We start from the raw sequence: 12,393 nt of genomic DNA, 5'->3' as shown, positions 1-12,393 counted from the left end.
ATTAAATGGCACATGTAGCAGCATTCTTGCAATACAAAGTTTCTCCTGTACAGAAAGAGACATGGGGAGGGCTTCCTTTATGTACTTAGGCCTGCTAAGCCCACACTGTCCTTTGGCATAGGAGTTGGCAGCAACAAGTGATACTCAGTCATTTTGAGGTCTCTCACCTGTACAGTGGCCTTTACTCATTCTCCAAGGTTATCTTTTCAAATTAAAAAGCAAGACCACTCTTCAAATGTTAAGAAAACTTAAGATGGCCTTGAAGGGTTTTTTTAGATTTATTTTGTGTATGTTATTGCTGCTGTTATGTTTTGTTCTAAAGGCATTTTATGTAAGCCTCTCCATTTTGAAAGTGACAAAAGAATTAATGCAGAAAGGAGAAAGAGTTGGAAGGGCGCTTGCACTTTCCCTATAAAAATGAAGATGTATATTGATTTCAATGAAATGTTAGTCTTGAAAGAAAAATAGAAAAGCATTCTGATAGGTTCAAACCATTTAATTTCTTAAAGGCCTGTTTATTTTTTTCCAGTTTGCGGTGGCTCTTGGCTTCAATTCTTTTTAATATCCACTATAAGATTTTGAAAGCTCAGCACCCAAGTGTATCTTCCTAATATTTTTTTTCTTTTACAAGAAACTTTATTTTATTTGAACCAGATACATTTTTTCAGTCACCAAATTGCTTGCCACAAGGAAAGAAAAATCAGTTGCTTGCGAAGTTCAGAGACGGTACTGCTTTAAAAAATATTCTCTGTTTCTCTCTTCATTCTTCCTACTTCACATACTTACAGAGTTGGGTTTTGTTTAAGTAATATGATAAAAAATCTGCATTTTCTTGGAATGCTGATGTTAAAAAGTTGTTACATACACAGTAAATATAGGCAATCACTTTGAGGAACTAGTGAACTCTGTTATTTTACCTAAAATTGGAAGTATTTTTTGTCTTAGCAGTTTAGGTAGTGTCCAAAATGCTTTTGCCGTTTCTGGCTGGCAGGAGCGCTGTTCCTTGCTTTTACAGAAGTAGTTGGCTAAGCTTAAGTCAAGTTACGTGCCGTTCTCCATTTCTTATTCTTCCGAAGCCACTCATGGATGCATACATGTGCGACTGAGTAGTCCATGTCTTAGGTGAAGCAGGCAGTAAAGTTTGTATCCTAACCAGCACGGCAGCACGGTCTGCTCGGTACTCTTGTGGTGGGCCTGGGCCGAGGGTTTGGTGTTTCTGTGTAGCCCCCGTGCACAGAAAGGGGAAGATCTGCACTGCAGCAACACCCTCCCTTTGGCTCTGTCACCATTATTGATTCATTTCAGAGGAATAGTGCCGACTTCAAGCAGATCTCCTGATCATCCCTGCGTATTTCCCATCGGTTTGGGTCGCAGGGCAGTTCTCACACACGCCAGCTAGACTCCCTGCAGAAGAAACTCTGCGTTGTCCAACCCGTAGCGGGGATGTAAGGGTCTGAACCAGTTGCTGCTCCTCTAGACAGGTTCATGTCAGGTGTGGTGCAGATGTTCAGCCCAGGGGACCAGACTAGATCTTAGAGATGGGTTCATGCGGGAGGTTCAGCACCAACTGCTCCCGAACCCCACCTGTTGCCACAAACTGCTTGCTGATGGTCTTTCTTTCAGTGAATTTTGCTTATGTCCTGTTTTTATCTAGACCGAGATACCTTTGAGGTGGAGGATGGCAGGGTTCTCATTAGCCAATCCAGGAGTCGGACAGAAGGAAGATCCAGAAGAGCCCTTCCTGCAGGTCTCTGTAACGACAGACCTCCATTAACAGAACTCAGTAACGGAGGATGGCGCCCTGAATTTAAAATAGGTGTCCTAAATATATCTATAATAGAAAAAGGATCTAATTGCAATAAATTGTAATTGTAAAAGTTGGAGGTAGCAGGTGAGCACTGTGCGATAGGAAACTGTAGATCATGGAACCAGAGGATGGTAAAAGGGTAGTTGGCAGGCCAGGCAGGAGGGATGAGGGGGACATTGTAGAAGCAGCAAAGCTGTTGTTTATTTTTATTCTAAAGCTGTTTCCCATGCCTGAAAAAGAAAGGAAAGACATTTAAACATAAAGGGGAAGAAGAAGGGATAGTTTTCAGGCAGGTAGTGCCACGAGTGCAGCGACTGCATTGCTGAGCGAGGAAATGGTATGAAGCAGCCGGAAGGCCCAGGCTGACAACACCTCCCCGGGGAATTGGGAAGGAAGATGGGGAATGCGTCTTTAGGAGTCTCAAAGAGCAGTATCAGCAGTCCCTGCTGGCTTCCCGAGGGGGTTGTGACTGAATCCTGGAGTTACCTTTTCTAGGGGAATCTCTGCCCATAGTAAAGGCTTTATTTTAATTTTACAATAAAATTCAACTTAAGTTTTGAAGAAAAGGAAAACCATTTCAATGCATTTCAAAGACAAAATATATCCTTTACAAGGATCTTCAGTTTGAAAGGGAATCACCTGGTAGGAATCAAAGGTATCTGGACACAACGCCACGTGTCTCAGAAGTCTCCGGTCATCTGCAGTGTTTGAAACTTTGCAAACTACTTTGCACACATTCACTTTTTTTTTTCCCCTCTTCTGCGACATTCGTTCACTGTTGTTTCTCATCAAAGCCACAAACTTTCGTCCCCTTTCTGCTCAATGTGCTATGTGCATTTTTTTTGCGAACGGCTCAAGCTACGGGGCCCAGGAACAGTAATTTACTAGTCTTGCCTTCGTTAATGCAAACAGTTGTGTTCATCTGGCCAGGCATCCTCCCAGTTTTCCATGCCAGACATTTCCCTCAGAGACCCCTTACCAACTGTAGCTGGAGGTTTGTTTGCTGAAGTGAAAGACTACGGGGACATTGTCCTAGAGAATACATTTGGTAGCAGCTGATGGTGTAAAAAGAGCCTTAGGAAGCTGCCTGTAGCCATCCCCTGACGGCGAGCGTGCAGGTGAAAGAGGATGCTGCTTTGATTCATTGGCATCTCTTTCCCATTCTTGAATCTTTTCCCTTCTCTGTTCAGAACTGTGTTATGTTTTAAAAACAGAAATATCTTAAGTGTAAGAGAGTTACAGATGAAGATAGTGTACAGTGAAATTTTTAATAACGTGTTCATAACTGCTAGCAATGTTTGCCACAGCAAAAAACAATGCTATTCAGGTTGAGTTGTTCTAATTTACTAAATGCAGTTGCTTATAAATTAAGGGTAGACTGACCTTGGAAATTTACATTATAAGGACGTAGCACAGGTATTACTTTCCCTTTTTTAAATTCTCCTAAATTCAAACAGGGCTGACAAATGAGATTAAAGATTGCAGACGTTTGTATCTAACACCAGCTAAGCTCTGGGTTAATGAAACAAGCAGCAGTTGGAAAGTTGGTGAGATAAACAGTTCTTCAGTGCATGATTTATGGAGAACTGCTCCGTGATGCAAATGTTTCTACTGAAGGAAATTTACAATAAAAGCTGTTTATAACAGCACTGCTGCAATTTGTGCTGAGACACTCTTGTTGCTTTGTACTATTCTGAGGTACTGGATGTGAGACACAGAAACCCTCACCTCATGTGGTGATGATCTACATACACCCACACAGATGGGGAGTGTTTTCTTGCCAGCTTCGACCATCTTAGGAGTTGCCAGCAGCACATGCAAGGGCCCACAGGTCATAGGCGCTTCTCCCCCTTGCCCTGCTCTGCTGGGGTGGGCTGCCCGGTGCCTGCCCCGTGTTCGCTGGGCAGCTCGGGGCGCAGCTCCGGGCGCTGACGGAGGGGGTCACCACGCGGGTAAATCATACTCCTCAAACTATTTTGACATTTTAATTAGGGAGAAACGACCCAACACAATGATCTTTCTACATCGAGTAAAGCGGCGTATGTGTCTGCTTCACGTTCACTTTCAAAAATTCCGCCTTCTCCCTCACTTGCCTCGTTGTTCTGCGGAAACTTGACAATACACAAACGTCGTAGTATTGCAGAGACGAGAGTTAATTGTCAGAATCAAATCCAAAGAACAGAAATTTAGAGCATGAGCAAAAAGGTCCTGAGATACACAGCAGATGAATACAGAAATCTTAATTGTAAGGTATCTTGCCTTTTCTTTTTTAATTTCAGTTAGCCTCTTACCATAACTGTAATATCGTCTGTATGTGCTAATTTACTTGTAAATGTCACTCTAGAAGACATTCAAGAATATGAATGTGAATCTGCTCTCAAAAACTGCAATGTCTCATTTTCTCTCTAAGGCTTTATTCATGCTCTAATTCTGTTGCTCAGTCAGTTAGCGGTGGCTGTTGTTTTCTCCTGGAGAAATTTTTTTTTTCTTTAAATTGTTTTCACATAACAAATCAAAACTCGTTGGTGAGCACAGATGAGTTTATGATGTGCTTTTCAGATGTGGAGTATATTCAGTTATTAATTTTTTTCTACAAGTGATGCTACTAATCTGCTCTGTTCTCAGACGAGTGCCTTATTAAAATCTTCAAATTTTATGACGCCCATTAGTAAAAATGTGAAGTAAGAAAATTACCAAAATTCCCTGTTTATTCAAGTGTAAATTGATACTTACAAAATATACGTTGGTTTATAGCCAGGACTCTGAAATTACAGCATTGTCGCTTAGGGACATACCGTAGCAATAAGCAGGCGATAAGATAATGTACTTTTAGAGAAAGTTTCTTTCCTTTCCTCTCATTTAAAGTTTTTGGTCTATTGGTGGAACATAGAGGTTAAAAGTTATCATCTCACTTGAGTGCACCATGGAGAAAGACGGAGAGGAAGTGCCTTCTGTTGCAACCCTTTCATTGTCAGTAATATCTGTGTAGATTTCATCAACTTCAAAAGAAGCTTAATTAATTTAATTATTATTATTAAATATTATTATGTATTTAATTGCTAATCTGTATGTGTGTGTATAACAAATCTTTTCTTAGCTTATGAATCAGTGTAGCAATTTTCAATATTTTGTGTTGATTAACTTCTCATTTTTGTGTAATTAACATGCGCATTTATCTTCCTGGCTTTTTATGTGCTCTTCATATGCATGTGTATAGGTCGACAAGGAAACTTAACTTGCCTTTTTGGCAAAGCAACAGCACTTACTAATATAAACTGAACGAGTATATTAAACTCATCTTATTGTTTCTTTTTCTTTCTTCCTTGCAGAGCTGGAGTGGACCAGAGAAGTTACTTGCTTTGGATGAGCTGATTGATAGTTGCGAACCAACACAAGTAAAACACATGATGCAAGTGATAGAGCCCCAGTTTCAAAGAGACTTCATTTCCTTGCTCCCAAAAGAGGTGAGAAATATAGGTTAATGTTGGACGATGCGGTGCATCAGCTGCCACCTTTTAAAAACTTCCACGCTAATTATGGCGTTCCGTTTAGCTAACAGAATGATGGAAACCGATGTTAAAAGAGTTCCACAATTTGGTACGCTGCCTTGACGTGGCAACGGCAATTTCAGACCGACATACCTTCATCTCTTGGTGGGCATTTAGATACCTGGAAGTATGGAGGACTCCTTTAAACAAAATCCCAGTAGCTTTAAAAATCTCTCTGTATCTCAATTGGGCTGATTGATTGTGCTTTTTTTTGAGAACTAATTCTGTTAGGGCACGCGCACACCATATTTTCCTCTGGATGCAAGACCTTTCTGCATATTATTCTGTAAGTATAAGCATTATTGTGTAATGCTTTAAATGGTGGGGGTTTTGTAAATATTATCTTTGAATTTATTTTAAACAAACTGAGCCCTAAAATCTCTACCAAAAAAACCCCTAAAGTAAACACAGAAAAGCACTTCTCACTAAGGATAAAGCCAAACCCTAATTAGGTGGGTATCTTACAGTAAATCCTTTACTGCAAATCAGATCATGTTGTGTCGGGTTAAAGAGAAACTAAGACTTAGATTTCAGTGTGCGTGTGCTTTTCAGCGTGTGTAACTAAATGCTGTCCTCAGAAGAGTAATTGTTGGTGTCCTCACAGCTAGAACATGAGGGTGGATATGAAGGATTATAAACCCATGTGAAATTAACGTGTTTTAGTTCATTTAGAAATGGTACTTCTGACCTTGGTGGATTTTGGGGAATTGGAAGTGGTTTTGTTGTTTGGAGAGGGGAGGAAGTCGATTTTGTGTTGCCAGATCTACTGCATGTTGGGTTTTCCGTGTGAAAATTTTCATGAAGGCTGAAGTCTTCATAAGTCTTCAGTTACTAACACGTTACAAAGCAACTTCTGAAAGGATATTCTGGTGCTCGTATTTGGTTGCTGTGTCGAACATGGTCTTACTACCTGAAGACTCTTCTGCATCTCTGTTTCTTGACATTTTTTTCTGGTGTATATCCTATTTTTGAATACTTAGATGTACAAGACCCTTCTTTCCTTTATATACTGTCATAGCATCTCGTGAGCGTCACAGCCTTCCCTTGCTGGTTGGAATTTGTAAGAGTTGGAAGCAATTGATGCAACAAGTATTAACTTAGTACACGTGATGTGAGATTAGGATTTACAGAAGCACTTCCCATGGCAGCCTTCTTCAGGAATGGAAAGGACACGGGAGGGGGAGAAGAGTTTAGTAAGACCTCTGCGTTGTTGCCATGTTTCTAGAGAAGCTGCCCAAAGCAGCCCTAGTTCAGAGGTGGAAGAAATCAGCAAGACTTTATATCTTGAGAAGACAGAAGATACTTTTCCACTTATGTGTCTAATAAATCTGGAAATTTAATGCAGAATTGATGACAGTAACTCACAGCTCAGTTGTCTTTGCATGATTTGTCTTGCATGACTTAGTGGCAAAACTAATTCAAATACGACCAGTGATCTAGTTATGCTGTAACTAATGATCATGTTATTATTTCAGTTTTAGCAATTTCTTCACAGAAAAGATGTGCTATTTGGCTGTAAAACTTTGTTTCTCGTGTATGTTTCTTGACTCCATTATAAGTTAGTGGTGTTTAATTTGTTTATTTTTAGTGGTTGTTCTTGCCTCTTGAAAGCAGAATATTGTCAAGCGCTTAGCTTCGTGAAAGGCTGATGTCACAAGAAAGCTGGCTTAAATAATTTCAGCTTCCTAACCCCAAGTCGCTGTCACCAAAATTAGCCGAGTTAAACAAAAAACCCCACTGAGTGAACGCCACCATCTCCTCTCTCCTTCTTGAAGACCGTTCTTCACCCAGACCTCCTAAGCGATGCTGTCCCAGCTGCTTACCCTGGCTGCAGTACGGGGTGACGAACTGAGCTGTGGGGGCAAGAGGAAGTGTTTAGGGTCGGTAGTTCTGTAAACGGGCTTCCCTGTCAAAGCCGGCATCCTGTGGCAACGCGCTCTCCCCAGTTGTTGCTCCTCATTCACGTCTGTAGTTGTCTCCAGTGCTGCTGGATGCAACGCAGTGTTTTTATTGCCTGACCAGAACAAGAAGACGATTTGGACAGGAGGGCTTGCTTGTCTTCAAAAATGTTTGCAGCAACGCAAAGACAGTAACTCAGTAACTGAATAATCAAGAAAACGTTTGCTTTCCTTCTGAGGAAACATGCAGCCAAACAATCTGGAATGAATACTTCTGTTTTCTTGCTGAGACTTTAGAAATAATTATTAAAATTACTTGTTTGTGAAGCCCAGGTCTAGAAACCAACAGATCAGGAGTTTTGCTGAAATCAGCCACAGAAATTGTGTTGGTGCCGTGTGCATGAGTGAAGAAAAAGCCGAGAGACTGCTTATTACTGTGTATTATTTGCCACTACAGCAGAGAGTAGTCACAGTTGAGTCAAAGGTTAGATCTTTGCTACGTGAAGTTTTATGATAACTAGATCCGTGAGCTGAGACAAAGGGACGTCATCCTTTATGCACTGCTAATCTTAAAGTCAACTGTGGGCTGTGTTGACCCTAGATGACTATTTAGATAAATACAGTCTAAAATAAATGTCACCCGCATGTAACCTGGTTTAGCAGCAGTTGGCTCGCAGCATTTAATTAACACCATCTTAGCGGCATCCATATCTGTACAGCTAGGACAAGTGCTATTTAAACAAACTCTGCTGTCAGTTAAGGAACACCCAGCAGAAACAGAAAGGATCTCTTTCGTGTTTGAGTCTTGCTGCGTGCAGGGCTATCTGATGTGTGCTAGGAAACAGCACTTCTTAAAATAATTTTTCATAGCAGGAATTAAGACGGAAAGTTTAAAAGGACCGGCACAGTTGCAGCTCTTGTGACAGAGCGCCTTACACAGATCCTAAATGCTGACTCCTCGAGTAGGGATGGAGGGAAGATTCCTCAGCTTTATGGCCTCGAGTGCACCTGGGATCTAATGCGTAACTTCAGACACAGGTCCCTCAAATGTGGAGTCCTACGTGCTCAGTGTGCGCTGCAGGTGGTGACTTGCAAACGACATGTGTGTGCAGTCAAAATGCAAACAGTTCTGGCGTGCTGAATTTTTATTTGCTGCTCCGTCGCTGCCTGGCCTAGATGACTGAAAGTAAACGTTTCTCGCGTAATGAGGTCAGCAATCTACTGAGGTCAACAGCCTACGGTTAGGACTTCCTTACTGAATTTCAGTCTGTGCTGCTTCAAAGGGCAGATTCTATTTATTTACATCATAACTCCAGCTGAAGATGAAATAAAAAATCCTAAACACAAAAAGATACGTCAAGCAGAAGTAGCAGTGGATGATCTGATTTCCCTGACAACTTTTGCATCCTGTTAGTTACTGACAAAGATCCCACGGTTGCAGCATGTAAGTAGTTCTCTGCATCACTTTTTATCAATTTTGTTCCTTCTGCAGAGTTTTTAGCCATGGAAGGGACTTTACTGCCTCTAACGCTTCCATTTTCCATGACTGGGGAGATGCATTGTTGTTGTCAAGTAGAAAAGCTGTGCTTGGCCATCACACCCTTAAGGATAGCTCTCCCCGTATTTTGGATTGTGTTTTAGATGTCTCTGTCCCTGCTTAAGACATGAATACATCTGAAGATAGTTGTGGAGATTTTGAGGGGTTTAACTGTGGTCATGTCTGAATTCTCCCAGTAACCTTCGGTTTTGTCACATGGAGAAGTTCATCTTCTGTTTAGCTTCTGGTGCTTGCTGGGATTCCCCCTGTGTTTCTGGTAGCGGTGTGCGTTGCGTATTTCAGTCCGTGAAACTCCCTGTGACACCGCTTCGCAGTGTGTGTGCATTCTAATCAGAAAATGAGCGAGACGTACGCTGCTGCGTTCCCTGCGGTGGCAGCCAGCTCTTCAACTCACGTGCTCATAGCGTTTACTTTTTCTGGATTCAGGCGTGCTGGGTGACATTACTCATCACAACATACTTTCCCATTTGCTCACATGGTGAGTGTTGTATTTGCTAGTTAAACTCTCAAAATAACTTTCGGTGTACTTCTTACCTAAAATAACATAGACATAATTATTTTAGTAATAATTCCATTACTGGTTCAAAGTAATGTGGATTATATGTTAAAAAAAGATAATAGTGATTTCAGCTGACATCTGCTCTCTTGCAAATACAAGAATAATTTCTGATGTGATGTGTATGGAGTTTAGTTACTTAAGATGATTGCTACACTTTCACGTGCCCACTGGAATAAACTGTAGCTCTGTTAAGTTTCTGAGATACCTTAATAATGTATTGTTTCAATTCTCTGTATTTCAGGCCCTGATGTGTGCTAATACTTGGGCTATTTTACATTTCCTTTCAAAAGCAGTGCACAGAATACACTGTCTTTTTCTTTTTTACAGCTGGCACTGTATGTGCTGTCATTCCTGGAACCCAGGGACCTTCTGCAGGCAGCCCAGACATGCCGTTACTGGAGAATTCTGGCTGAAGATAATCTTCTCTGGAGAGAGAAATGCAAAGAGGAGGGTAAGGCTGAGCAGAAAGATGGATGTAATCGTCAAAGTGTTGCTGTCGTAAAAAGTGCAGTTCATTTACATAATAAGCTTAAAGTTTTATGAAGGCAGTTTGGGAGACTTTAAATTTACTGTTAGTGAGGCCTTGAGCTATGTGGTATGTATCTCTGCTGGAAGTAAGAAGCAGAAGTAATCCATGAAGTACTAGACATGAAACTAGAGTTAAGTTTGAACATCCTATTTATAAAGTATGTTAGGTACATGTTTTTAAAATATAATTATTTTTATTCAAAATACAACCAAAGCAAATAAGAGCTGAGATGTAAGAATGATAGGGGTGTAGTCTTGCAGTTTGTAAATAGCATGGAGGAAAAACTGTTTTGGTGGTCAAGTAGAAGGGATGCTGCAATTGCACATCATTTGTAGGAAAATTAGCAGACAAAGGGTACATGGCAGGGGGAGAAGGAGCTAAGAGGGGCACACACAATCCATAAGCCACATGGCTGTCACCTGCTCGTGCCAAATCAAGAATATAGGGTGGTTCAGCAGTAATGTGAATGGGCAAAAAAAAGGCTCACAGGAAAGTAGTCATGTGTTTGAGCATGTGTTGGATGTGAGTTTTTATTTTTAAGAAGAATTATATGAACAAGGAGTCTGTTCTGGGGAGCAGAGCACATGCATGCGATTTCAGAACAGGCAAACAGGGACCTGTCCAGGCTGCCTCGGAGTGTGGGGACAAGAACTTGTGAGAGGTCGATGCAAAGGCTTTAAAAAACACGACAATGTGAATGTCGCTGGCTGTTTGTAAAGGCACCTAAATTAATTCGTTTTCTTTTGTAGTGGAAGCCAGGTGTCTAACCTCTTAGATCTTCTCCAAAGATTCTCCTCTTTTACAAATTTCAGTGAAAATTGTAAAAGAATGGAACAGAATGAGAAAAAAGGAGAAGGTTGAGAGGGGAAGGAGCCTACACTTGTGAGCTTAGAAGTAAAAATAAATATGGCCAGGCATGAGAGCACAGACAAACAAAACAATATTGTAGGCTGCTTAGACTTTGCTCAGTAATGCGAAGGAGCAGTTAAATCAGGATTTGCAGATAGAGACACCTGAGCAGGGGCTAAAAGAAGAGTGAAGTCCATGCACTGGCACGAGACAAGACTCTTGCTAGCAGTGAGATGCGGCGGGGAGAGGAGCTGCCTAGACAAGAGAGATGTGTGAGGGGGAAAAAAAAGGATAGATCTGTAGTAGCACCGCTAAAATAAAGCAATGCCACTTAAGTGTCAGTTCAGAAAGGGCACAGCTGTACTTCAACCCCAGGCGGACAAGGACAAAGCCAAAAGCATACAGCCTTTCAAATCAAGAAAGGAATTAAAAGCTCACTAATATCAAGAGTCCCAGTGAACTTAAAAGGTAATGAAGATGGGTGGCCAGGGAGGAGGACCACAGGCAGAAAGGTTTCCTTTTCAAAGGGTTCCAGAATGAGTGTCTGAGTGGTTATAGGGTTTGTTGGACGATACCCATTTGAAAAAGGCAATATTGTGCTGCATTGCCTCGGAAAGGGGGATTCAGAACAAGCTACTGGGTTGCCAGCGAGGAGTGACGAACTAGAGCATTTTTCAGCCATGATTATGGCAGTGATTATGTGTAAATGACAAGGAAGGATGCGGTGTGAAGAGCTGAGGAGCAGGGCAGTGCCACCGACACACCGTGCAGGTACAGCACGCGGGAGGTGGTTACATCACTGCGAATGTCAGAGGTCGCTCTGAAGGTTTGGGAGGGAGAGGAGTTGTTCTGTTTGGGGTGGCCTCATCTCTCCCCCTTTCCCCTTTTTTTTAATAATTCATTTTAGGGATTGATGAACCATTACATATCAAAAGGAGGAAAGTAATAAAACCAGGCTTTATACACAGTCCGTGGAAGAGCGCCTACATCAGACAACACAGGATTGATACCAACTGGCGGCGAGGAGAGCTTAAATCGCCCAAGGTGAGTTTCTGAGCTGTGTGCATGGTGCCGTGTACAAAGCCGGATCAGCTCGTAAGGTTGTGGGGGTTTTTTTTTCCCCTTTGGACAAGGCAGACTATCCATGCACAAAAAGCAATTTATTGTTACAGAAAAAAAATGATTTGTATTTTAGCTTACCCTGGGTTTAAATTAATTTCTGAGCACCACATTAGCAAATCAAAATGTGACTCTTCATACAGCAGAATTCTTTCACTGCTGTTCTAAAAATTTCTGTACAATTTCATGAATTCCTATAAATATGCCAGTCTCTTTGAGACAGATAATCTCAGAAACTTGATTGGAAATACTTAAATGTAAAATTCAACATACACACACATATGTAATGTATAAATACGGATATATATGTGTGTATTTGTAGAGCTGGGTCATGTCACAATATAAAAATACTCCATAGCTATTTTATGAAGACATGAAGCAATACTGCAAACTTTTTGTAAAATAAAATAGCAACTGTCTAATCAAACCTGGTATTGTACAAGCAGTTAGAAAACATCAAGAAAACCCATATTCATAGCCTTTTAAGGGTTTAAGGCAGTTTGCCTCTTTGCTTGATTATTGTACA

At 41.2% G+C, this 12,393-nt stretch overlaps 1 protein-coding gene across 4 annotated transcripts in view; it reads left to right on the top strand.

The window, feature by feature from the left end:
* The window catches only part of FBXW7 (F-box and WD repeat domain containing 7), a 185,333-nt gene that overhangs the window by 159,934 nt on the left and 13,006 nt on the right, over positions 1–12,393 (top strand). For all 4 annotated transcript variants that reach the window (XM_075421563.1, XM_075421562.1, XM_075421564.1 and 1 more), the window contains 3 exons: positions 5,137–5,271; positions 9,698–9,821; positions 11,656–11,792. In XM_075421563.1, coding sequence (XP_075277678.1) covers positions 5,137–5,271; positions 9,698–9,821; positions 11,656–11,792 — 396 coding nt within the window. The remainder of the gene's footprint in view (positions 1–5,136; positions 5,272–9,697; positions 9,822–11,655; positions 11,793–12,393) is intronic.

The sequence above is a fragment of the Opisthocomus hoazin genome, chromosome 5 (genome assembly GCF_030867145.1).
Source record: "Opisthocomus hoazin isolate bOpiHoa1 chromosome 5, bOpiHoa1.hap1, whole genome shotgun sequence".
Lineage (NCBI taxonomy): Eukaryota > Metazoa > Chordata > Aves > Opisthocomiformes > Opisthocomidae > Opisthocomus > Opisthocomus hoazin.
Note: the sequence above shows the minus strand (reverse complement) of the source record. Positions and strands in the feature narration are given on the sequence as shown.